The sequence below is a fragment of the Dryobates pubescens genome, chromosome 15 (genome assembly GCF_014839835.1).
Source record: "Dryobates pubescens isolate bDryPub1 chromosome 15, bDryPub1.pri, whole genome shotgun sequence".
Lineage (NCBI taxonomy): Eukaryota > Metazoa > Chordata > Aves > Piciformes > Picidae > Dryobates > Dryobates pubescens.
The window spans coordinates 2,120,204-2,146,859 of NC_071626.1; the positions used below are offsets into that span (position 1 = coordinate 2,120,204).

The following is a 26,656-nucleotide window of genomic DNA, read 5'->3' on the forward strand; positions in this document are numbered from 1 at the left end:
TGGTTTCCAAGCCATCTTCTTGAGGGCAGTTAACCTTGGCTGGCTGCCTGGTGCCCACCTAGCTGCTCTCTCACTTCTGCTCCTCAGCAGGGCAGGGCAGAAAACAGGATGGAAAGCTTGTAGGTTGAGATAAGGATGGGGAGAGCACTACTCATTACCTTCAGGGCAAACAAACTCAACTTCAGAGATTCATAGAATGATTTGGGCTGGAAGAGACCTTAAAGATCATCCAGTTCTAGCCCCCTGCCATGGACAGGGACACCTCACACTAGACCAATTTGCTTAAGGCCTCATCCAGCCTGGCCTTGAGCACCTCCAGGGAGGGTTGTTCATGTGTAGTATGGCATCTCTGGGTACAAGGTGCTACACTGAGTCAGGTACTGCTGTTTGGTGGAGCTTGGCCTCTTAAGTGTGATTGCTCTGGGGGACTCCCCACTGGCTAAACTGTGTTTTATTTGATTTTTACCTTGTAGCTAAAGCTCAGGATGGTGCAGCCATGGAAATGCAGCCACTGAAGAGTGAAGATGGTGGGGATGGAGATGAAAAAGACAAGAAGAGATCAAATCTGCCAAAGAAAGAGAAGTCAGTTCTTCAAGGCAAGCTTACAAAGCTGGCAGTTCAGATTGGCAAAGCAGGTATGATCCATCAGTGCCTTCTTTACCTTAGGTGATGGTTGGACTTGGAGATCTTGAGGGTCTTTTCCCCCCATAGTGATTCTGCTGTTTTCACATGCTTGAATAAAGTTTGAACATCTGTAGCTTGACAAGACAATTTTAGTAGCCAGCCTTGGCCAGTTGGGTTATTTTGAGTCCAAAATTGCAGTGTGCCCTCGTGCCTGAGTGTGTGCTGCTGGCTCCTCAGGCTGTTGTGTGGATGGCTTTTATCTCTCCTTGGTTTACAAAGATTCAGGCTTTAGAGTGCCAGGTTCTGGCTTAGAGAAAGTTCCAACTTCCTAACCTTGGACAGCTGTTAGGAAAGATGTTTTGACATAAGAAAAGGCCTTCAGTGATGGACCAAGAGAGCTAGAAGCTGAGTGAAGTCTGGAAAGCATGGTGGGGTTGACCAGCTTATCTGTGGTACTTCCAGAGGGGCAGGAATTTCCTCATGTGGATCCATAACATTTGTGTTGACTTTCTGCTATCCCTTTTCCACTCTTTTATCTGATAATATTCAGCTGCCTTGGCAAAAACATTTGGTAAACTGCTGCTTCTTCGTGGTCATGGGAGTTGGGTTAGGGTTGGACAAAATGGTCCTTAAGGACTGAAAGACCTAAAGGTCTTAATGACTTTAAATTAGACCTAAAGGTCTTAATGACTTTAAATTAGACCTAAAGGTCTTTTCCAACCTTAATGATTCTGGAGTCTTGAAAGCAGACTGAACAGCAATGAATTTCTGTGTGAATTTTGGGCTGTATTATTTGGGATGAAGAGGTTTGATTCAAGTATCTCAGGGTTGATTTTGTGCCCTGCAGAACTTAAGGAACATTTAGAAGCCTTAAAGCCCAGCCAGCACTCAAAGGGTTCAGCATCTCTGTGGTTTGAGGACAAAGCAATGAAGCTTTTAGCTTTAGTACTCCATAGCTGTGCCTAACACTGTGAATTTTTCAGGGGAACTTGTGCTAACAAATGTTGACTAAAGCTTCCATGCTGTTAGTGTAAATACTGTTCTTAGCAAACACTTTCCCCCCATCTTCCCTAGGTAAGAGCTCTCTTGTTTTCCTTTCTGCACCTTTTGTCCCAGTGCAATTCTGCCACACACCCTTGATGCTCATCTGCTTCCTGCATGCATTTTCTTGTCCTGCTCCCTGGGGCAGTGCACAACATCCAAACATCTTCCTGCAAAAAAACAACCCCAACAAGCTGACCCTGCAGTGATTTCTGTTCCTGTTGTCCAGCCAAGTCCATTTCCCTGTGCTGTGTTCGTGTGGTGTCCTAAGTGTGCCTCTCAGCTTGCTACCAGCAGTTCTGATTGGTCTTCCCAGTTGGTCCCAGTTCCTTGAACACTGCTTAGCTGCCACATTGAATCCCACCTTCAGCAGGAAGCAGAGTGCAGACTCTGAGCAGCTTTCTCTGAAGCCTTCAAGTCCTGCTCAATTATTTCAGGTCTTCCTCACCTTAGTCAACTGAAGTTGCTCCTTGGTCTCTCCTGTTCGTGGTTAGATCTACACTGGTGAATGAAAGGAGAAGGAAGAACAGACTTGGGAAGTTTCTAGGAGGGAAATCCTTGTGTGGGAAACTTTTAACACATTTGAGAACAGCCTGAATGTTTGCTGACTCTCCTGTTTAAAATCTCAGTTGTAAACTAACCTCTGTCAGGGCAGAAATGTTTGCACTGCACAGTCTGTGTTGTCAAACGTTGGAGATAACTTCTGAAAGCTGTTTGTTCTCTCTTTAACAAGGTCTGTTGATGTCTGCAATCACAGTCATTATCCTTGTGTTGTATTTTGTAATTGATACCTTCTGGGTGCAGAAGAGACCTTGGCTTGCTGAATGCACACCCATTTATATTCAGTATTTTGTGAAGTTCTTCATTATTGGAGTTACAGTCTTGGTGGTGGCAGTACCAGAAGGGCTTCCACTTGCAGTCACTATATCTCTGGCTTACTCTGTTAAGGTAAGTGGGGTTCAAGGGCAACAGATTTTCAAGGGAGGTGGGGGGCAGACTGGGGAGGAGATTCCTTTCTTTTTCCTGAGCTCCATATTCTGAACCCCTGAATACTAACACACACGGTGGGCAGCTGCTGTTGTCACCAGCTAGAGATGAATGGCTTCAGCTCCTGACATTGCTTACAGTAATAAACAGGTGTGGGAGAGTTTGCAAACAACAAACTCTTCTGTAAACCTGAACCCTTCTACCTAACTGATGTGTAAAGACAAAACTCATCACAAAACCCTGATGTGTTTAGGCTTTGCTCTAAAACTCAGCTTACAGCACTGACCAGTAGTGGCCCTCCTAGTGCAGCAGTTAAAGTTACTCTGCCTCTTTGAGGTTAAAATAAAAGCCAAGCATGTGAAGTGGAGAGTTGAAAGTGATATTTGACTTAAGAAACCTGAGTAGCCTGCTGTGTCTTAGCTGAAACATTAGGCTCTCAATTTGAATTGGATTTTAAGTCTGAGTCTGGCATCTTTCAAATGTATTTCATCTGGTGTTCAAGGCCAGGTTGGATGAGCAACCTGGTTGAGTGGAAGGTGTCCCTGCCCATGGCAGGGGGGCTTGGAATTAGATGATCTTTAAGTCCACTTCCAAGCCAAACCAGTCTGTGAATCTCCAACTCTCTGTTCAGGTTAGTCTCTGACGTGGCTTACAGCTCTTTTTTAACCCAGTAAAGCTCAGCCTGTACCTCTCCTCTGTTTGTAAATGTCATCCATAAGCTGTTTGCTTGTAGTGGTAATCAGTGTGACACGCAGATAGAGGAGATGAAGACTATGAAGCTCATAGAAAATGAAGTTTACTGTGGTGTAAGAGACTTAAAGAAAGCCTCACAGCTACAAATTCTTCCTCTGTAAGATGCCAGCTAACTTAAGAGGCTTCTGAAAGGCTTCTGAAACTGCTGTGTAAGATTGTGTTGTGGGGCTAGGAGTTTGCCCTCCCCACCTCAGCAACTGGAGATTCACCCCCAGGGATTGAGAGTTACCTCCAGAATAATTCACCAGACTAGCACAGAAAGATTTGGAAGCAAAATGAAGTTGTATTTACAACAAGTGAGCTAAACATGAAATTATATGAGGCCACAAGACATATGCTAAGTATATTTACATGTACTTACAGCTCAACAATCAGAAGTAACCCCCCTGGGCAGCCCAGAGGGACTGCTAGCAAACCTCCTCCCCACTCCCTTCTCCCTGGTACCTCACACAGTGTAGTCAAAACAAAGATTATCCTGGCAAGGTCAAAGGGAGAGGGAAGCTGCAAGCAGAAGCAAGAGAAAAGAAAGAGAAAGAGCTATCTGTGGTACAAAATAGAAGCTTCTCCACACCCCAGTGGAATGATATTCATTTATCAGTGCCCTAGTTTGGAGCAGGAGAGATTGCTCTATTGCCCCAAAAGAGGCAACAGAATAAGGCTCAGACAAATGGATTGGATGGTGATAGAAAGTTTGCATGGAAAAGCAATGCATACACTCCAACAGGCTGCAAAGCATAGTGGTGAGCACAGCACAGCATATACAGCTCACAGAAATCCCCAGTCTCATCTTAACACACAAGTTCCTTTACACCAGACCAAAATCCCAGCACTTCCCTTCTCCCTACCTGGGGTTCACCAACAACCCCAGGGCTCGCTCTTTGCCTCCCCCTCCATTGCTAGGCTGGTTTCAGGCTGGGCAGGCCTGAACTGCACCCCCCTTTTCACCCTGGCATGAGGCCTAAACAAGCCAAGATTGTGCAGGAAAAGAAGAGTTACTCAGGCCAAAGAGGCCTGGGATACTTCCCCTTCGTTACCAGATAAGAGAGCATCTCTCTCCCATGGGAGCAGAGAGGGAAGAAGGAGAGAGACAATAACTTTGCAGCCAGATTGACAAGGGTGCAGGATGCATGGGTAGAAGTACACTGTTCCCTGTGGCCACCCACTGGGCTGGACATTGGAGGTCTCAGCTCTGTGGCTTCTTTTTTGGAGACACCCAGCCTGAGGGGCCACAGTCAGTTGTTACTACTCTGTGTCCAGTCCCCGCTTTACTCAAAGTCTCTGTGTCTAAGCTGGGCACCAGCTCAAACTGCCACAGGCTGGGCACCCTAAAAAAACAGTGAGCTTCTGAACTGTGAAGGAATGGTCCTTGCTGGCTGCTGAGTGCTTTTCTTCCCTCAGAAAATGATGAGAGACAATAACCTGGTGAGGCACCTGGATGCCTGCGAAACGATGGGCAACGCCACGGCCATTTGCTCAGACAAAACGGGAACCCTGACCATGAACAGGATGACAGTGGTCCAAGCCTACATCAATGAAAAGCATTACAAGAAGATCCCAGAGCCAGAAGCCATTCCAGAGAAAACCATGGCTTACCTTGTGACAGGGATCTCGGTTAACTGTGCTTACACTTCCAAAATCCTGGTAAGTGGAGGCCTCCGTCGTAAGGGAGAGGACTAAACCACTTCCTCAAAGGATGGCCACAGTCTGCTGCCAGAATGCAGTCTCTGAGGTATTTTGCACCTGCTGGAAGCTGCTCAGCTCCTTGAGAACCTTCCAAAATGCTTTCTGTCAGCTGGAACTGCCGATGTAGAGGCTGAGCTGGTGCTTCAAAAACGCAGCAGCAGGAAGAGAATCTCCTGCAAGTAGCTAAAGTTGTTGTTGTAAGTGGGGTTGTTCCCCTTAGCTGCACAGCATTTGGGCTCTATTTGGGGTCCTACTTCAAAGCAGTCATGTAAGCATAACACTAGCTAGAATGGCATGAGAAAATGCAAGCACAGATGAGGATGTTGGTGTGTTTTTTAGTCCAGGTGCTGCTGGATGAGTTTGTAGCCTTTAGAATGGTCACATCTTTGATTCAGTTTAATACCAGGTGCTTCTGGATAAGTTTGTAGCCTTAGAAGGGTCAAATCTTTGATGCATTTTAATTCCAGGTACTGCTGGATGAGTTTGTAGCCTTTAGAATGGTCAAATCTTTGATGCATTTTAATTCCAGGTGCTTCTGGATGAGTTTGTAGCCTTTAAAAGGGTCACACCTTTGATTCAGTTTAATTCCAGGTGCTTCTGGATGACTTTGTAGCCCTTAGACTTGTGAGATCTTTGCTCAGACCTTGCTTGAGACTTTCAAATACAAAACCTAATGGACTGTTCCACATCTTAAATACTGTGCTAAGTAATATTGGGCTGAATGCACTTTTGTGTGCATCATTTCCTGCGTCTCCACACCTGGTTTCCTTGCTGTAGTTCTCCCCCCATGTTGCATCATTTGTATTCTTCAAGGCAGTAAAAAGAATAATTAGGATTCAGCTTTCAAAATAGAGATATTAGCAGATGAGGGCTTAGGAGAAGCCTTCCTCACACCTGATCCAGGGCAGCATGTCCCTGCCCCCTGCAAGGGGCTTGGACTAGGTGACCTTTGGAGGTCACTTCCAACCCAAAGCATTCAGTGTTGCTCAGGGCTGTGTCCAGGCAGGTTCTAAGAATCTCAGAGGAAGGAACTCAGCCACCTGAGGGTGAGCTGCTGTCTTAGTTTCAACTGCCACACCTGGCCAGGGATTTGAGTGCCCTTAGAGGCAGAAAATTGTCTCCTGATGTTCCACTGAAACTGACTGAGTCCTGCTGCTGCTTCTGCCCCAAACCACACTGCAGTGCTACGGCTCAGAAGTACTCCTTGAAGCACCAGGAGCTGCATATTCTACACTGCTAAGATAGGAAACTTCTGCTGCTATTAAAGGCTTGGAAACTTGAATCTGAGCTCTTTTCAGTTAAATAGGGCATGGCCTGGAAAATGAACTTTTAGTGAGACATAAGAAGCTTAAAGACTTAGTTTGTTCAGTAGAAGGCTAACAGGTGATGTGATCCTGGCCTGAGTCGTTGAGGAAGAGTTATGAGAGGAGAGGCTGCTTCAATTTAGCAGCAAGAGTGGCATTAGCTTGCTTGAATTTGGTTTGGAGTAAACTTCTCTGTGCTTCTAAAATGCAAAATAATCAGGGGCCCCTCTCAGTTGATCAGAGAGATGATTCAGGGAAGGGAAAAGTCCTTTTGGAAAGGGACTTGATATCAACTTAATGGAGTTTTGAGTGAGAGAAAGGGACTGAAAGATCCTAAACAGCGACAGAAGTTATTAATAAATGCTTATCAATATCTGAGGGCTGGGGGTCAGGAGGCAGGGGCCAGGCTCTGCTCACTTTGCTCCCTGGGACTGGACAAGGAGCAGTGGATGTAAGCTGCAGCACAGGAGCTTCCACCTCTACACAAGGAGGAACTTCTTTATTGTAAGGGTCACAGAGCCCTGGAGCAGGCTGCCCAGAGGGGTTGTGGAGTCTCCTTCTCTGGAGGCTTTCAAGGCCTGTCTGGATGTGCTCCTGTGTGACCTGAGCTAGATTGTATGGTCCTGCTCTGGCAGGGGTTGGACTCAATGATCTCTTTGGGTCTCTTCCAACCCCTGACATCCTGTGAGCCTGTGAGAAGTAGTTCTTCACACAGCAGTATGGCTTGGACACCTGGCTTGGTAGAATTTGTATAGAGTAAACATTTCAGAAGTGAAATTCACTCAGCCTGGAGCTAAGCTTGGCCTCAGCTTCCTTCTTTATAAAGCAGTGAAAGAAAAGGGCTGTGCCCCATTGCTCAGCACTGGTCAGGCCACACCTTGAGTCCTGTGTCCAGTTCTGGGCTCCTCAGGTTAGGAAAGATGTTGAGCTGCTGGAAGGTGTCCAGAGAAGGGCAACAAAGCTGGGGAGGGGTCTGGAGCACAGCCCTGGGAGGAGAGGCTGAGGGAGCTGGGGTTGCTTAGCCTGGAGAAGAGGAGGCTCAGGGGAGACCTTCTTGCTCTCTCCAACTCCCTGAAGGGAGGCTGTAGCCAGGTGGGGGTTGGTCTCTTCTCCCAGGCAGCCAGCACCAGAACAAGAGGACACCATTTCATGATGTGCCAGGGGTGGTTCAGGCTGGAGGAGAGGAAAAAATTCTTCATAGAAAGGGTGATTGGCCATTGGGATGTGCTGCCCAGGGAGGTGGTGGAGTCTCCATCCCTGGAGGTGTTGGGGAAGAGCCTGGATGGGGTGCTTGGTGCCATGGTTGAGTTGATCAGATGGTGTTGGGTGATAGGTTGGACTCAATGATCTCAAAGGTCCTTTCCAACCCGGTTAATTCTTAACCTCCTAACCAGTGGTGAAATCCACTCATCCTGGAGCTCAGCTTGGCCTTAGCTTGCTGTATAAAGCAGTGAAAGGAAAGTGCTGTGCTTTTTCAGTGGCTCATGAGTTGCTCTCCTCCTAACCAGTGGAGTTTCTTGTCCTCCCCGCAGCCTCCCGAGAAGGAAGGTGGCCTCCCGCGTCACGTCGGAAACAAAACTGAATGTGCCTTGCTGGGGTTGCTCTTGGACTTGAAAAGGGACTACCAGGACGTGAGGAATGAGATTCCTGAAGAGGACCTGTACAAAGTGTACACCTTCAACTCTGTCAGGAAATCCATGAGCACTGTGCTCAAGAACTCCGACGGCAGTTTCCGGATATTCAGCAAAGGTGCCTCCGAGATCGTGCTGAAAAAGTAAGGCAACCTCTGCTGGCCTCCAGCACTCAGCCCTGGGGGGTGGGAAAGCTCTGATGGCTCAGGGAAGTGATGTTGCTGGAAGTTTTGGGGGTGCTGGGTGATAGTAGGCTGAACATGAGCCAGCAGTGTGCCCAGATGGCCAGGAAGGCCAATGGCATCCTGGCCTGCATCAGTAATAGTGTGGCCAGCAGGAGCAGGGAAGTCATTCTGCCCTGTGCTCAGCACTGGTTAGGCCACACCTTGAGTCCTGTGTCCAGTTTTGGGCTCCTCAGGTTAGGAAAGATGTTGAGGTGCTGGAAGGTGTCCAGAGAAGGGCAACAAAGCTGGGGAGGGGTCTGGAGCACAGCCCTGTGAGGAGAGGCTGAGGGAGCTGGGGTTGCTTAGCCTGGAGAAGAGGAGGCTCAGGGGAGACCTTCTTGCTGTCTACAGCTCCCTGAAGGGAGGTTGTAGCCAGGTGGGGGTTGGTCTCTTCTCCCAGGCACCCAGCAGCAGAACAAGAGGACACAGTCTCAAGCTGTGCCAGGGGAGGTTTAGGCTGGATGTTAGGAAGAAATTCTTCATAGAAAGAGAGATTGGCCATTGGGATGTGCTGCCCAGGGAGGTGGTGGAGTCTCCATCCCTGGAGGTGTTTAAGAAGAGCCTGGATGAGGCACTTGGTGCCATGGTTTGGTTGATTAGATGGTGTTGGGTGATAGGTTGGACTTGATGATCTCTAAGCTTTGTCTTTTCCCACCTGGTTAATTCTGTTCTACTGTAATGGTGTGTGCTGGGGGGGAGGAAGCTGAAGGGGCAGTGGGGTGTGCTGGGGGGGAGGAAGCTGGAGGGGCAGTGGGGTGTTGGGGGAGGCAGCCTAATCTAGTTGGAAGTGTCCCAGCTTACTGCAGGGTTGTTGGACAAGATGACCTTGCAGTGTCCTTTCCAACCCAATGCAATCTGTGCAAGTGCAGCAGTCCTACACCCTTGTGGCTGCAGCCAGCTTCTCTCCCTCAGAGCCTGAATGCCTACAGTGAGCTGTGTGTGCAATTAGCAGTTCAGTTACTTCAGTTCTCACACTCCAGCACCACCCCCTCAAAAAATCCCAGGTCACAACTTGGCAACTCTGCTCTGCTGCAGAACAGCATCTGTGAATTATCTGCTCTTTAGCTGAACTCTTGTAGCTGTGGCTGACCAAAGTGCTCACCCATCTTCCAGTCAAGTCCCAACAGGTTGAGCTGGCTAAACCCCAGGAAGGCCACAACTCTGTGCCTTGGCAAAGTGATTGCTTTAAAGCTGTAGTCTTAAGATCAGACTTGTTGTGGCCCTGGGCAGCCTGATCTAGTTGGCAGTGTCCCTGCTGACTGCAGAGGGGCTGGACAGGATGAGCTTTGAGGGTCCCCTTCCAGCCCGGTGCAGTCTGTGAACCTGATCATCTTAACAGGAGGTTGAACTTGGCCAGCAGAGGAACTTGAGGGTTTTTAATGTGACAAAGCAAATTGCTTCCTTATCCATCTGCCCCTAGAGGATTTATTAGAATGAGATTAGACTTAGTGAGAGATTAGTCACTACTGGGACAAACCTTTAGCTGTGAGGAGGGCTGTGGTAGCTCCTAACTAGGTGAGGAGTGACGTCAAGCACTCCTGCATCATGTTCTCTAGGAACAGCTGGTGCAGCCAGGATGGTTTTGGTCCCCATGTCCAGGCTATTTCTAGGCAATTTATCTTCTTGCTGCCTACCAGCCCCCCCAAATCAGTTATCCAGGAAAGAGAGAAGCTTAAGTTGTCCTTCTCCTCAACTTAGATCAGTCTTCAAAGGACTCTTGTTGCTTCTGATAGGGAATTGGATTTGGCTGCTAGTTTTTTCCTAGCAGCTAGATTTTCAGCCCAGTCTCACCAGTGAATTAAGTGTGTCTGTGCTGGCATTGCTTCTGCCTCCAGGGGCACTTGGTGCCTTATATAGAATCACAGAACAATAGAATAGTTGGGGTTAGAAGAGAGCTTTGAGATGCTCGAGTCCAGCAGCTCACCCAGAGCTCACAGCCCCAGCACTGCTGCTGAGCCACTGCCACTGAGCCACAGCCCTCAGCACCACATCCAGGCACCACCCTCCATGGTGGCTCCACCAGCTCCCTGGGCAGCCTGGGACAGTGCCTGAGAACCATTTCTGGGAAGAAATGTTTCCTGCTATCCAACCTGAACCTCCCTTGGCACAAGGTGAGGCCATTGCCCCTCGTCCTGACACTTGCTGCACTACACATCTTGCAGAGAGGGACCCAAAACAACCCAGTACCCAGCTGTGGCCTCAGCAGTGCTGAGAACAGGGGAACAATCCCATGCCAACACCTGCTGGCCACACTGTTCCTGATGCCAGCCAGGGTGCTGTTGGCCTTCTTGGCTCAATCTTATGGAGCAATTGAAGTGGAGAAGTTCATAGATTCATAGAATGGTTTGGGTGGGAAGGGACTTCAAACATTATTCAGTTCCAACCCCCCTGCCATGGGCAGGGACATCTCCCACCAGCCCAGGCTGCTCAAGGCCTCATCCAGCCTGGCCTTGAACACCTCTGGGCCCTGCAGTTTAGGAAAGATGTTGAGATGCTGGAAGGTGTCCAGAGAAGGGCAACAAAGCTGGGGAGGGGTCTGGAGCACAGCCCTGGGAGGAGAGGCTGAGGGAGCTGGGGTTGCTTAGCCTGGAGAAGAGGAGGCTCAGGGGAGACCTTCTTGCTCTCTACAACTCCCTGAAGGGAGGCTGCAGCCAGGTGGGGGTTGGTCTCTTCTCCCAGGCAAGCAGCACCAGAACAAGAGGACACAGTCTCAATCTGTGCCAGGGGAGGTTCATGCTGGATGTTAGGAAGAAATTCTTCCCAGCAAGAGAGATTGGCCATTGGGATGTGCTGCCCAGGGAGGTGGTGGAGTCACCATCCCTGGAGGTGTTTGGGGAGAGCCTGGCTGAGGCACTTGGTGCCATGGTTTAGTTGATCAGATGGTGTTGGGTGATAGGTTGGACTGCAGGATCTTGGAGGTCTTTTCCAACCAGGTTTATTCTATTCACCTCCAGGGAGAGAGCATCCACAGCCTCCCTGGGCAACCTGTTCCAGTGTCTCCCCACCCTCACTGGAAAGAATTTCTTCCTCACCTCCAGCCTAAGTAGCTAGAACCTCAGCCCAGACTCAGGCAATCCACTTAGCTTCATAACTGAGATAAGAAAACAAATAATAGGGATCCCTGGCAAAGAGCAGGGGAACCTGGACTGATTTGGATACTGTTGGAATAGTTGGAATTCCAACACTCTTCCCAGGTATGCACTGAGTAGGATGAAGTTTTAGCCTCATGAGCTCCTTTCTCTACCCTCTCTCTGCCTGTGCAGTGCCAGAAACAAACCTCAGAGCTTGCAGCCTGGGTTGTCAGTTGTGCTGTTCACTTTCTTACAACATCTGTGACTAATCTTAAGCACTGAAAAGCTTAACCAGGACTATTTCTGAGCCACTAATGAGTGCTAGGAGGAATGAAGCAAACTTCAAGTGGAGCAGGGTTTTTTTTTCTGTCCTTCTTTCCTTATCAAGTCAAATATTTGAAGTTAGTTTCAAGTCAATATTTACAGGAAGCTTATTGGCTTCCTATCAATCATTGTGGAATGCCTCAAGTTTATCACAAGTCAGACAAGATTCCTTCAGTGGCTGCTGGCATTTGGACAGAAAAAAACAACCCAGGAAATTCAGACTTCAGGTTTCAGTTCTGGTGACCTGTCAGGAAGCTTGGAGGGACTGCTCCAGTTGAAGTTCCTGGCTGAGGGGAGAACTTGCTTGGCCCTGATGATCCTTGGGGTCTTCTCCAGCCTGGCATCCTGTGCACCTTGCAACTGGGAGTTGTCTAAATGCTTGGATCCAACACTTGAGGCTAACAGCAGTCATCCCAGCAGATCTGCCAGCTCTGAGCTTGGTGTCCAAAGGAATCAGCCACACATCCCTCCTGTACTTGTTCAGTCCTGTGCTATTGGTAATTTGTGGAAGACATTCTCATGGTGTCACTTCATGGGAAAACTTGGCTAAGGACACAGATGTTCAGACAGTGCCCTTAGTGTTACACCCACACATTCAGACAATGGGCTGCGTTGGAAGGGCCCCTAAAGATCATCCAGTTCCAGCCCCCTGCCATGGGCAGGGACACCTCCCACCAGCCCAGGTTGCTCAAGGCCTCACCCAGCCTGGCCTTGAACACCTGCAAGGAGGGGGCATCCACAGCCTCCCTGGGCAGCCTGTGCCAGTGTTGAAGGCATCAACAGCACTGGTCAGGCCCCACCTTGAGTCCTGTGTCCAGTTCTGGGCCTCTCAACTCAAGAGAGACGTTGAGGTACTGGAAGGTGTCCAGAGAAGGGCAACAAAGCTGGGGAGGGGTCTGGAGCACAGCCTTGGGAGGAGAGGCTGAGGGAGCTGGGGTTGCTTAGCCTGGAGAAGAGGAGGCTCAGGGGAGACCTTCTTGCTCTCTGCAACTCCCTGAAGGGAGGCTGTAGCCAGGTGGGGGTTGGTCTCTTCTCCCAGGCAAGCAGCACCAGAACAAGAGGACACAGTCTCAAGCTGTGCCAGGGGAGGTTTAGGCTGGATGTTAGGAAGAAATTCTTCATAGAAAGAGAGATTGGCCCTTGGGATGTGCTGCCCAGGGAGGTGGTGGAGTCACCATCCCTGGAGGTGTTTAAGAATAGCCTGGATGAGGCACTTGGTTGATCAGATGGTGTTGGGGGATAGGTTGGACTGGATGATCTTGGAGGTCTCTCCCAACCTGGTTGATTCTGTGATTCTAATACTGGTACAGTCTGTATGTGTGCTGTCTGTGAAAGCATTTCTGACAGGAAGAACTTGCAGAGCATCTGCTGAAATGCTAAAAGACAGGGTGCTGGATCCAGGCCCTGATGCAAACATTTGAGTCACATTGAAGTGTTTGATTTTCATTTTATACATCATGTGAAGAGCTTTATGCCAGATGCTCTCTGAATTCCCTATGCTTAGATCATAGAATCATTTTGGTTGGAAAAGCTCTCTAAAATCATCAAATCCAACCACTGATCCAACCCCACCATGGCCATCCAACCATGGCCCCAAGTGCCATGGCCACAGGTTTCTTGAACACCTCCAGGCACGGGGACTCCACCACCTCCCTGGGCAGCCTGTGCCAATCCCTGACCACTCTTGCAGCAATGAAATTGTTCCTTATCTCCAACCTAACCCTCCCCTGGCACAACTTCAGGCCATTTCTTCTCCTTTTATCACCCGACGCTAGGGTGAAGAGACCAACCCCCAGCTCACTGCAGCCTCCTTTCAGGGGGCTGTAGAGAGCAATGAGGTCTGGCCTCAGCCTCCTCTTGTCCAGATTCAGCAGCCCCAGTTCCCACAAAGGCTCTTTAGGCAAACCTTAGAACTTTTAAGGGTAAGCAGGACCTGAGTTTGCTTTTAACTCAGCAAGTCTGGAGCTTACAGCTGATGCTGCACCTCCCATGTGCATTTTGGAAGCATCCTCTGCTTCCGAGGCTTGGCTGACTCTACAAGGTGGGATGCTTATCTTGGATTGACTCAGGCCTTGTAGGCTTGCAGAGGTGGATACTTCTGGAGGTGACTGATGTTGGTGTCCTGAAGCCACTGGGGGTTCTTTATTCTGGAAGGTGACTCTCGGCTGACTTCCTATGGCTTGGAAGCTTTGGAGGTGGAAAGTGGTTTTGTGTGTGTGTGAGGCTGGTGGGAACAAAGCTTGTGCAAACTTCCTGGAGTGACAACTGATTGAATTGGCTGAACTCCTGGTTCAGATCTGACCACTCCCTCTGCTGTCCTTTTCAGGTGCTTCAAAATCCTGAGTGCTAATGGAGAACCAAAGGTGTTCAGACCTCGGGACCGAGACGATATCGTGAAAACCGTCATCGAGCCGATGGCTTCCGAAGGGCTCAGAACCATCTGCCTGGCCTTCAGGGACTTCCCAGCAGGGGAACCTGAGCCAGAATGGGACAATGAAAATGATATTGTGACTGGCCTGACCTGCATTGCTGTTGTTGGGATTGAAGATCCAGTGAGACCTGAGGTAAGGTCACTGACTGAAGCAAAGCGATTCTGTTACAGCAGCCTCTGCTCCCGTTCCCTATCCTCCTCCTTTCTGCAGGCTTAGGAGTCATGGAACCATTAAGGTTGGAAAAGATCTCCAAGATCATCAAGTCCAACCTTCTACCCAACACCTCCATGTCCACTAGACCATGTCCCAACATGCCATGTCCACAGGTTTCTTGGACACCAGGGATGGGGAGTCCACCACCTCCCTGGGCAGCCTGTGCCAATCCCTGCCCATACTTGCAGCAATTGTTCCTCCTCTCCAACCTAACCCTCCCCTGGCACAATTTCAGGCCACTGCCTCTTGTTCTGTCACCAGATACTAGGGAGAAGAGACCAGCCCCCACCTCACTGCAGCCCCCTTTTAGGTAGCTCCCCTCAGCCTTCTCTTCTCCAGACTAAATGATCCCCCCTCCCTCAACCTCTCCTCATGAAACTTGCTCTCCAAACCCCTCCCCAGCTTCATGTGGCTGTTCATAAGGCCTTGAGCAGCCTGTTGTAGTGGAAGGGGTCCCTGCCCATGGCAGGGGATTTGGAAGCAGAGGATCTTTAAGGTCCCTTCCAACCCAAAGCATTCTATGGCTGTGTAGAGAGCAGAAGGAACTGAATTGCTGGTTTGTGCCTTGAGCACAGTTGATAACTGAAAATCTAATTTCTTTGGGGGGGGAAGGAGGGAAGTTAATGGAGCTCTAAAAGCAGATTAAAACTTCTTAATGTCACTTATGCTGTGCTACCAGGACTCTGCACAAAGTAATGACTTAAGGTGCTTACTGTGCAGGGCCTCACATCGAACAACTTCTCTTTTATTCTTTTTGGGTTCTTTTTTTAACCACTTGGGATATTAGCAGTATTAATTAGGATAGTATTAGTATTAATTAGGATAATATTAGCTATTGCCTTTGTTGCCAGCTGGATGGAGAGGAGGATTTGGGCTCTGAAAAGAAGAAAGGCTTCAAGGGAGACCATAGAGCAGCCCTCCAGTACCTGGAGGGGCCTACAAGAAAGCTGGGCAGGGACTTTTGACAAGGGCTGGGAGTGATAGGATGAGAGGGAATCACAGTACCACAGTACATTAGGGGTTGGAAAAGACCTCCAAGATCATCCAGTCCAACCTATCACCCAACACCATCTCATCAACTAAACCATGGCACCAAGTGCCTCCTCCAGGCTCTTCTCAAACACCTCCTGGGATGGTGACTCTACCACCTCCCTGGGCAGCACATTCCAGTGGCCAATCTCTCTTGCTGGGAAGAACTTCTTCCTAACATCCAGCCTAACCCTCCCCTGGCACAGCTTGAGACTGTGTCCTCTTGTTCTGGTGCTGCTTGCCTGGGAGAAGAGACCAACCCCCACCTGGCTACAGCCTCCCTTCAGGGAGTTGTGGAGAGCAAGAAGGTCTCCCCTGAGCCTCCTCTTCTCCAGGCTAGATTTATTCAGCTAAGATGCAATCTCTTGAGTCTGCAGCTTTTGATCTGGGGGTTGTTTGCCTTTGTTTTTTTTGCCTTTCTTGGTCTTCTCCCCCCTTGCAGGTGCCTGATGCCATCAAGAAGTGCCAGCGCGCAGGCATCACCGTGCGGATGGTCACCGGCGACAACATCAACACCGCGCGCGCCATCGCGCTCAAGTGCGGCATCCTCAACCCTGGCGAGGACTTCCTGTGTCTGGAGGGCAAGGACTTCAACAGGAGAATAAGGAACGAGAAGGGAGAGGTGAGGACCCTCACCCACAGCAGCGCTCCTCCCTCCCTAGCAGTCAACTTACAGCCAGGCTTTCCTTCCCTTGCAGATAGAGCAAGAGAGAATAGACAAAATTTGGCCAAAGCTTCGTGTTCTTGCCAGGTCTTCTCCCACTGACAAGCACACCCTAGTGAAAGGTGAGTGGGAACTGACTTTCCTAAGCCAACCTGAGCTTACTCTTCTTTTCCCCTGCTTGCAGAAGGAAAATGCAAGACTAAACAGGGGGGAATACCTCTCAGAGGGTCTTGCCAGTTGTCTTTGGGGGGGAGGCTTGTCCTGTGTGGGGGAAGGGATTGTTTTCTTGGGGGAGTTGCTGTGGGTTAGTTTGGGTTTTGTTCATTAGTTTGGGCTTCTTCCAGCTGCTTTTGGGAGGTGGTTTGGAGGTGTTTCTGTTGAGTTTTGGGGGGCTTTTGCTTAGGGCTGTGTTGGGTTGGGGGTGCTCCTGTTGTGTTTTGGGGGTGGTTTAGGAGGTTTTGCTTAGGGCTGTGTTGGGTTGGGGATGCTCCTGTTGTGTTTTGGGGGTGGTTTAGGAGGTTTTGCTTAGGGCTGTGTTGGGTTGGGGGTGCTCCTGTTGTGTTTTGGGGGTGGTTTAGGAGGTTTTGCTTAGGGCTGTGTTGGGTTGGGGGTGCTCCTGTTGTGTTTTGGGGGTGGTTTAGCTTAGGGATTTTTTTTGCTGGGGATGGTTTTGGTTTGGGTTTTTGCTTGGGATGGTTTTGCTTTGGAGGTTTGCTTAGGGATGTTTTGGTTTGGGGATGCTTTTGGTTTGGGGTTTTGCTCAGGGCTGGTTTGGTTTGGGGGTGTTTCTGTTGTGTTTTGGGGGAGGCTTTTGCTTAGGGATGCTTATTGGGGGTGCTTTTGGTTTGGGTTTTTGCTAAGGGCTGGCTTGGTTTGGGGTTTTGCTAAGGGCTGGCTTGGTTTGGGGGTGTTTCTGTTGTGTTTTGGGGGTGGTTTGGGAGCTTTTGCTTAGGGATGTTTTTTGGGGGTGCTTTTGGTTTGGGGTTCTGCTTAGGGATATTTTTCAGGGGTGCTTTTGGTTTGGGGCTTTTGCTTAGGGATATTTTTCAGGGGTGCTTTTGGTTGGGGGTTTTGCTTGGAGGAGTTTGCTGTGTTTTGGGGGTGTTCCTGTTTGGGATTTCTGCCTGGGGGGTGTTTGGTTTTTGTGTGTGGTTTTGGGTTGGGGTGGGTTGATTGTTCAAGGGGTTGTGTGGGTTTATTGGTGTGGTTTCATTTGGTTAGTTTGGGTTTGGAATTTGGACTTTGGGGGAGTTTGGTGTGGATTTCCCCCCCACCCCACTGAGAACTAGAGGCAAGGAGGGAACTATCCATTTGGTTCTTTTTAAGTTGTTGTTTCTTGATGACTCTCAGCCAAAAAAATGAGTTTCTCTTTCAGGTTTCATCTGCTGTGTTGTCAGTTTTGGGCTGTGACACCCAGGTCTCATTCTGTTGCAGGTATAATTGACAGCACTGTCTTTGAGCAGAGGCAGGTTGTAGCAGTAACTGGTGATGGTACCAATGATGGCCCAGCTCTGAAGAAGGCAGATGTTGGATTTGCTATGGTATGAGTTTGCAGTGGTTTGCTTTGGTCTTCTTTTAAAACCTTTAGCATTTTGGAGACTTCTTTTGATATAATAACTTCTCTGTCCAGAGAAGGGCAATGAGGCTGGGGAGGGGTCTGGAGCACAGCCCTGGGAGGAGAGGCTGAGGGAGCTGGGGTTGCTTAGCCTGCAGAAGAGGAGGCTCAGGGGAGACCTTCTTGCTCTCTACAACTCCCTGCAGGGAGGTTGTAGCCAGGTGGGGGTTGGTCTCTTCTCCCAGGCAAGCAGCACCAGAACAAGAGGACACAGTCTGAAGCTGTGCCAGGGGAGGTTCATGCTGGATGTTAGGAAGAAATTCTTCCCAGCAAGAGAGATTGGCCATTGGAATGTGCTGCCCAGGGAGGTGGTGGAGTCATCATCCCAGGAGGTGTTTAGGAAGAGCCTGGATGAGGCACTTGGTGCCATGGTTTAGTTGCTGAGATGGTGTTGGGTGATAGGTTGGACTGGATAATCTCAAAGGCCTTTTCCAACCTGGTTAATTCTATTCAGATCACTTGAAGATTAACCAACCTTGCTTGTTTCATGAGCCTCCTGTGCAGCTAATGGAGTCAGCATCTCTCTCTCTTAATACTAATTACTTTTTGCACCTTCCTCAGTCTTCCATCTTTAGCCATGGTTTTCTCTGATGGGAAATGGCCTTGCCATTGAAGGAAAGCTTCACAACACTTGCAGTCTCCTCTCCAGTTGCTTTTTACACACAGGCTTGTTGCAAACTGTAGGCACAGAAGAACTGGTAACTGGAGGTTTCTGAAGTGAGGTTTGTTCAACATAAGGCCAAGTGGGGTTTTTTAGGTGTTAAACTGCAAACATAGTTGAGTGAATAAAGCTTATCTGCAGGATGGAATCAGTTTGTTGCTCTGTTTTACATGAAATGATGCCTAGGAGCAGGGAGGCTCCAAGGAGAGAGACTGCAAGTTGATGTTTAACATGGCTTTGGAGGCTCTGCTAAGAGCTGGTCACTGGTAAACCCAAAGTGACAGCATTTTATGACCCTAGAATCTGTGTTTGATTGGTTTCTGAGGCCACAGCCCTGGACACACTGAAGGTTAAACTTGGTGGGGCCCTGAGCAACCTGATCTAGTTGGAGGTGTCCCTGCTGACTGCAGGGGGCTTGGGCAAGATGACCTTTGGGGGTCCCTTCCATCCTGATGCATTCTGTGATTACTTGGCTTTGACTTTAAGGGCTGATAGACTCCTGCCTTAAGTATGCAGGCTTCAGCTTTCTTCTGTCTCTTGCCACTGTAAGACAGATTCCTCTTGCCTCAGGGTTCCTATGCTGAAAAGGAGATACCTAAGCAGCAGAGGTAGAGTTTAGTGCTAGTAGGTCACTGTAGTCTTTAAAAGCTCCATTGTGAAGCATTTGAAGGTAAAACAAATGGAAAGACCACAGTCCTGCTCCACCACAGGCAGAGGCACTGGCTCAGCTGCTAGTCCTGAAGGAAAACATGGCAGGAGGAAGAACTTCCATGGCATTCTGAAGGAGCATCTCAAAAGCATTGCTTAGACATCTGACAGCTGAAGCATGAAATGTTCTCCAGACTCTTTAACAGTCTTGGTTTAACAGGGATCTGCCTCCTGGTCCTGCAGAGTTGCTGCAGCTGACACTGTCAGGGGGCAGATGTTTTTTCACCTTCCAGAACTGAAATGTGCCCTGCAGTTGCTGCCTGTGTTCCTCTGTGCAAGAAACTAATTCCTCCATACAGCTTATCTCCCTGGCACTTAAAGTGCTCCATCTGCTAGATGATATTGAAGTGTACCTTTTAAGATGTACACAGAGGTGTGCAGGTGACTCACTTCCTTGGCCAAAGAATGTGTCATACAATAAGAAATGCTCAATTTGCCACTGAGGTGGTGTTTCTGCAGGGCTGAAAGCAAAAGAGAGATCCTGGAGGCTGCAGTGCACTAAGCAGAGTGTGGCCAGCAGGTCAAGGGAGAGTCTCCCTGCCCCTCTGCTCTGCACTGCTGAGGCCACACCTGCAGTATTGTGTCCAGTTCTGGGCTCTCCAGTTCAGCAAGGACAGGGAACTACTGGAGAGAGTCCAATGGAGGCTATGAGGGACTAGAACATCTGTGTGATGAGACCTGGGGCTGCTCAGCCTGGAGAAGAGAAGGCTGAGAGGAGATCTTCTTAGTGTCTATAAATACCTGAAGGGTGAGGGTCAAGAAGAAGGGGCCAGGCTCTTTTCAGTGGTGTCCTGTGCTAGCACAAGGGGCAACAGACACAGACTACAACCCAGGAGGTTCCACTTCAACATGAGGAAAACCTCCTTTGGTGTGAGGGTGCTGGAGCCCTGGAGCAGGCTGCCCAGAGAGGCTGTGGAGTCTCCTGCTCTGGAGCCTTTCAAGATCTATCTGGACACATTCCCATGTGACCTGCCCTAGCTGCTCCTGTCTTGGCAGGGGGTTTGGACTGGATGATCCCCAGAGGTCCCTTCCAACCCCTCCCATTGTGTGATTATACAGACCTCAGATGGATTTTAACTGTCTGGGTACTGCAGGAGAGTGCAGGTGGGGAACACTGCAGGGTGCCACACTGCACTGCAAGGTCATGTGCAAGAGCATTCCCTCTCCTGCTAAAGGCTTTAGCATTCTGCTGTGTCCTGGACACATGGATTGCCCTGCTGCTGGGATCCATGCAGCACAGCTTGGACAAACTCAGCTGTGGCACTGCACCATCTGGTGGCCTTCAGTAGCATTTCTGTGGAAGAACTGGAGAGTGTCTTTCTGCACAGCCTGAGGAGGGGGGTTGTGGAGGTTCCCATTTGGAAGAGATCATTGCTTTGATTCTATTTTATATGTGCACATTTTTATAGCAGCCTTCCACTACCTGAAAGGGCCTACAGGAGGGCTGGAGGGGGAGCTGCTACAAGGGCATGTGGTGATAGGATATGGGGCAATGGTTTGAAAGTAGAACAGGGTAGATTTAGCTTGGATGTTAGGCAGAAGATCTTTACTGTGAGGGTGGTGGAACACTGGAACTGGTTGCCCAGAGCAGCTGTGGATGGCTCATCCTTGGAAGCATTTTAGGACCAGGCTGGATGAGGGTTTGAGCAGCCCGTGCTAGTAGGAGATGTCCCTGCCCATGGCAGGGGGGTTGGAACTGGATGATCTTTAAGGTCTCTTCCAACTCAAGCCATTCCACTGCCTGCATCTGTACTTCTTAGGTATTCTGCTGTCTTTGAGGATCTTTATCAACAGCCCATGGCAGGGAGGTTGAAATTAGATTCATAATTTCATAGACTCATCAGGGCTGGAAGGGAGCTCAAGACTCAGCCAGTTCCAACCCCCTGCCATGGGCAGGGACACCTCACACTACAGCAGGTTGCTCAGAGCCACATTCAGAATGGATTGGGTTGGAAGGGACCTTGAAGATCCCCCTGGCACTGGCAGGGCCCCCCTCCAATGATGATCTTTAAGGTCCCTTTCAACTCAAGCCATTTTAGGATTCTGAGTTTTTCCCCATGCTTAAGTACAGAACCATAGATCACCTGGGCTGGAAGGGACCTCTAAAGCTCATCCAGTCCAACCCCTCTGCAGTCAGCAGGGACATCCTCAACTAGACCAGGGTTCCCAGAGCCTCACCTTGAATACCTCCAGGGATGGGGCCTCAACCACCTCCCTGGGCAGCAAGAACTTGATTGAGTTAGAACTGTAGGTGCTTGTATTAAAATAGTCCTTCAGACACGGTGCACCAAAGGGAATGCTGGCCATGGATATCCTGATAGCTTCTTCTGCATAATGCAGTGCCTCCTGATGATAAATTTCTCCTGGTTTTCTTTTTCTTCCAGGGTATTGCTGGAACAGATGTAGCTAAAGAAGCTTCTGACATCATCCTGACAGATGACAACTTCACCAGCATTGTCAAAGCAGTGATGTGGGGACGAAATGTCTACGACAGCATCTCCAAATTCCTGCAGTTCCAGCTCACTGTCAACGTGGTAGCAGTGATTGTGGCTTTCACAGGAGCCTGCATAACACAAGTGGGTACCACTGGGGGGAAGTTGCTTCAGCTAAGGAAGGTTGCAAATGAAAAGGAAGGGGTTTTTTTACTAGGCCTTGGAGTGATGAGAGGGAATGGATTGCATCTTGAGGAGGGGAGATGTAGGCTGGAGATTAGGAAGACATTCTTGACAGGGAGGGTGGGGAGACACTGGAACAGTTTGGTACCCCCAGTACAAGAAGGACCTGGAGCTGCTGGAGAGGGTCCAGAGGAGGCCACAAAGATGATCAGAAGGCTGGAGAACTTCCCTATGGGGACAGGCTGAGGGAGTTGGGGTTGTTCAGCCTGGAGAAGGCTCCAGGGAGACCTTAGAGCACCTTCCAGGGGGCTACAGGAGTGCTGGGGAGGGACTTTTGACAAGGGCTGGGAGTGATGAGAGAGGAATGGCTTTGAGTGGGAAGAGGGGAGGTTGAGACTGGAGATTAGGAAGAAATCCTTTCCAGTGAGGGTGGTGAGACACTGGAACAGGCTGCCCAGGGAGGCTGTGGATGCCCTGTCCCTGGAGGTGTTCAAGACCAGGCTGGATGAGCCTTGAGCAACCTGGGCTGGTGGGATTCTATGAATCTATGAACTGCTTCACTTCAATTGAGCCAAGAAGGCCAACAGCATCCTGGCTTGTATCAGGAATAGTGTGGCCAGAAGGTCCAGGGATTGTCCCACTGTGCTCAGCCCTGCTGAGGCATCACCTCATACAGGGGGTTCAGATTTGAGGTCCTCACTACAAGAAGGACTTTGAGGTGCTGGATCTTCAGGGTCCCTTCCAGCCTAAAGTGTTGTAGGATTTTGAGTGTCATGAGTGGTTAACCCTTGGATTCAAACCTTGATATTCAGTATCAGATAGTGGTCTTCCAGACATGCCTGTGTTGTATAACAAATGCCTGGAAGAGCTACACTTTGTTGACTGCTAATGGAGGGTTCATGTATCTTCTCTTTCTAGGATTCTCCACTTAAAGCTGTGCAGATGCTGTGGGTGAATCTCATCATGGACACCTTAGCTTCTCTTGCCCTGGCCACAGAGCCTCCCACTGAATCTCTCCTGTTGAGGAAGCCTTATGGGAGAAACAAACCTTTGATTTCTCGTACCATGATGAAGAACATTTTGGGCCATGCATTCTACCAGCTTGTAGTGGTCTTCACTCTCCTCTTTGCTGGTGAGAACACTGAGCACTGCTTAGGCCACACCTGGAGTCCTGTGTCCAGTTCTGGGCTCCTCAGTTTAGGAAAGATGTTGAGATGCTGGAAGGTGTCCAGAGAAGGGCAAAAAAGCTGGGGAGGGGTCTGGAGCACAGCCCTGGGAGGAGAGGCTGAGGGAGCTGGGGTTGCTTAGCCTGGAGAAGAGGAGGCTCAGGGAGGACCTTGTTACCATCTGCAACTACCTGAAGAGAGGTTGTAGCCAGGTCTCTTCTTCTAGGCACCCAGCACCAGAACAAGAGGACACAGTCTCAAGCTGTGCCAGGGGAGGTTCAGGATGGATACGAGGAAGAAATTCTTCCCAGAGAGAGAGGTTGGCCATTGGGATGTGCTGCCCAGGGAGCTGGTGGAGTCCCCATCCCTGGAGGTGTTTAGGAAGAGCCTGGATGAGGCCCTTGGTGCCATGGCTTAGTTGATCAGATGGTGCTGGGTGATAGGTTGGACTTGATGATCTCTGAGGTCTTTCCCAACCTGGTTAATTCTGTATGCTGTAACTTGTTCTAGAGCTTGTAAAGACCTTAAAACCAGGGAGGGAGGTCTTTTGGGCGCTGCAGGTGTGTAGACACCACTTCAGCTGCTGACAAACTCCTTTTGTACACAGGTGAGAAGATCTTTGACATTGATAGTGGAAGGAATGCTCCTCTGCACGCTCCTCCCTCAGAGCATTACACCATTGTGTTCAACACCTTTGTGATGATGCAGCTCTTCAATGAGATCAACGCCCGAAAGATCCACGGGGAAAGAAACGTCTTTGAGGGCATCTTCAACAATGCCATCTTCTGTTCCATCGTGCTGGGGACATTCATTGTGCAGGTAAGGGAGTCCTTGGAGGGTGGGGTGGGCAGGGAAGAAGTGCACTCAGTACACTGATGTGCTTGGGAAGGGATTTGTAGTGATAGGGTGAGGGGGAATGGAGTGAAGCTTCAGATGGATTCGGATTAATGGATTTAATCAATCACTAATCAACACAATAGATTCAGATTGGATGCTAGGAAGAAGTTGTTCCCCATGAGGGTGGTGAGAGACTGGCGCAGGTTGCCCAGGTGGTGGAAGCCTCCTGCCTGGAGGTGTTTGCAGCCAGGCTGGATGTGGCTGTGAGCAACCTGCTGTAGTGTGAGGTGTCCCTGCCCATGGCAGGGGGTTGGGACTGGATGATCCTTGAGGTCCCTTTCAACCCTGACAGTTCTTTGGTTCTATGAAGCTGGAAGAGGGGAGATTGGAGATTAGGGAGAAATTCTTGACAGGGAGTGTGGGGAGAGCCTGGCACATGTTGCCCAGGGAGGTTGTGGATGCCTCCTCCCTGGAGGTGCTCAAGGCTTGGTTGGATGAGGCCCTGAGCAACCTGGGCTGGTGGGAGGTGTCCCTGCCCAAGGCAGGGGTTTGGAACTGGATGATCTTTGAGTTGGAACTAGGTGATCTTTAAGGTCCCTTCCAACCCAAACCTTTCTAGGGTAGGATAGGATAGGATGAGTAAATGGGTACTTTGGAAGCATGCTCAAACTGCTTGAGAGAGTGGAAATGTGTGCTGAGTAAGATGGGATTTCCTATCTTCTCATGCAGCCCTTGTCTGGAGGGCTCAGGGAATTTCCTAGTCAGAAGTCACTGCCAGATGTTGTCTCATGCTCTTGCTCTCCACAGATAATTATTGTGCAGTTTGGTGGGAAGCCTTTCAGCTGCTCAGAACTCTCTGTTGAACAGTGGCTGTGGTCCATTTTCCTGGGCATGGGAACACTGCTCTGGGGCCAGGTAAACTAAGGTGTTTTTTCATTTGAAATGCCTCTTGATATGCATTTTGGCTGCCCAACATGCCCTTGCACTACAACATTCTGTTTTGGCTGCCCAACATGCCCTTGCACTGCCACACTCTGTGTTTTGGCTGCCCAACATGCCCTTGCACTGCCACACTCTGTGTTTTGGCTGCCCAACATGCCCTTGCACTGCCCCACTCTGTGTTTTGGCTGCCCAACATGCCCTTGCACTGCCACACTCTGTGTTTTGGCTGCCCAACATGCCCTTGCACTGCCAAATTCTGTGTTTTGGCTGCCCAACATGCCCTTGCACTGCCACACTCTGTGTTTTGGCTGCCCAACATGCCCTTGCACTACCACACTCTACATGGCAAATCCAAACACTGAACCCTACTAAAATCCCTCAGCATTCAGATCTTGCAAGTGGACCATAGGAATATATGGGGATTAGCTCCTTAGCTATTGAGCTAATCAATTCTAATCACTAAATAGTGATTAGTTCAACAGCTAGGAAGTAATTAGTTTGCCTATTCCTTCTTCTGACCTGGTCACTGAGTTGCATTTCATAACTGTGGTTGGTTTTGTAGCTTTTAACTGTCAGCAGCCCTAATTACTTTTCAATTATGCAGTGATCTCTTGAACCTGATGAATGCTACAATAAGCCCTGCAAGAAGAGAGATTCAGTGAACAAGTTCATGCTGAAATATTTAGCTTCATGCTGAAGAATTACCTTGACAGGGAATCCAGAGTTAGTCAGCTGGTTTCTCTGGGTGTAAAAACTCCCTGGAGCAGCAAGAAACGCAGCAAAACTAAACCAAACAGCCTTCTTTTCACCAGGCTGAAATAATGGGGAAGCTCTCCCACCTCTTAAATGGTTTTACTTTGATTTTTGGGGGGGGTTTTAAATGGTTTTTTTCATTCATCCTCCCCCCCACCCCCACCTGAAGGTTTCATTACTATTGCATGGCCAGCAGTGCTTGTAAGCAGCAAGGTTATTTCCATGAAACTTTAGAGCTATGGAGTTTCCATTGTTTAATGACAGAGTTGTCTAAACTTTTCATACCACATGAAGAGAGTTTTCCATTACAGTTTCTTTCCTTCTGGTTTGTGGGGGGCAGGTTTCAGAATTTGAGTTGTAAATACCTACACCTGGGCACAGAGTCTAGAAGTGGGTAGAAGCTCTAAAATTAAGTAGTGAAGAAAGAGAGGGGAGGGAAAAAAATCAAATGGAGTCACTCTGAGGGTTAAAAGGAGCTTAGAAGAGAATCCAGATGGCTTGAAATACTTTTGACCCAACCTGTCCTGCAAGGGCAAAGCTTCCCTGCTGCACTTCGTGCTGCTCTAGCATCTGATTAAAGCCAAGGAGTAGAAACTGGAGCAGAATCTGAGGGCAGGCACAGTGGCAATTTCAGCATAAAGGCTTCTTTGTCTTGCTTTTGCCAGCAGTCTTTTCCCTTTGCAGCTCCTGAAATAGTCTCCTCCTAGGTTTGTGATGTTGAAAGCCAGCAGTCTGGGGACCGATCTGCATCCGCTAGATGGGACACTGGCATTTAACAAGTCCGAGTGCCAGGTGCTGCACTTCAGCCACAACAACCCCATGCAGCTACAGGCTGGGCACAGAGTGTCTGGAGAGCTGCCAGGCAGAAAGGGACCTGGGGGTACTGGTTGACAGCAGCTGAACAGGAGTCACCAGTGTGCCCAGGGGGCCAAGAAGGCCAAGGGCAGCCTGGCCTGCATCAGGAACAGTGTGGCCAGCAGGAGCAGGGAGGTCATTGTGCCCTGTGCTCAGCACTGGTCAGGCCACACCTTGAGTCCTGTGTCCAGTTCTGGGCCCCTCAGTTTAGGAAGGACATTGAGAGACTTGAAGGTGTCCAGAGAAGGGCAACAAAGCTGGGGAGGGGTCTGGAGCACAGCCCTGGGAGGAGAGGCTGAGGGAGCTGGGGTTGCTTAGCCTGCAGAAGAGGAGGCTCAGGGGAGACCTTCTTGCTCTCTCCAACTCCCTGAAGGGAGGTTGTAGCCAGGTGGGGGTTGGTCTCTTCTCCCAGGCACCCAGCACCAGAACAAGAGGACACAGTCTCAAGCTGTGCCAGGGGAGGTTTGGGCTGGAGGTGAGGAAGAAATTCTTCATAGAAAGGGAGATTGGCCATTGGGATGTGC

The 26,656-nt window shown here is 49.5% G+C and overlaps 1 protein-coding gene across 1 annotated transcript in view; it reads left to right on the forward strand.

Moving 5' to 3' along the window:
• ATP2B1 (ATPase plasma membrane Ca2+ transporting 1) overlaps positions 1-26,656 on the forward strand; it is a 78,357-nt gene that overhangs the window by 40,538 nt on the left and 11,163 nt on the right. The window contains exons 8-19 of the mRNA XM_054167979.1: positions 474-635; positions 2,399-2,613; positions 4,804-5,046; positions 7,925-8,166; positions 13,969-14,206; positions 15,759-15,938; positions 16,015-16,102; positions 17,415-17,521; positions 21,349-21,540; positions 22,498-22,711; positions 23,353-23,564; positions 24,390-24,497. Coding sequence (XP_054023954.1) covers positions 474-635; positions 2,399-2,613; positions 4,804-5,046; positions 7,925-8,166; positions 13,969-14,206; positions 15,759-15,938; positions 16,015-16,102; positions 17,415-17,521; positions 21,349-21,540; positions 22,498-22,711; positions 23,353-23,564; positions 24,390-24,497 — 2,201 coding nt within the window. The remainder of the gene's footprint in view (positions 1-473; positions 636-2,398; positions 2,614-4,803; positions 5,047-7,924; positions 8,167-13,968; positions 14,207-15,758; positions 15,939-16,014; positions 16,103-17,414; positions 17,522-21,348; positions 21,541-22,497; positions 22,712-23,352; positions 23,565-24,389; positions 24,498-26,656) is intronic.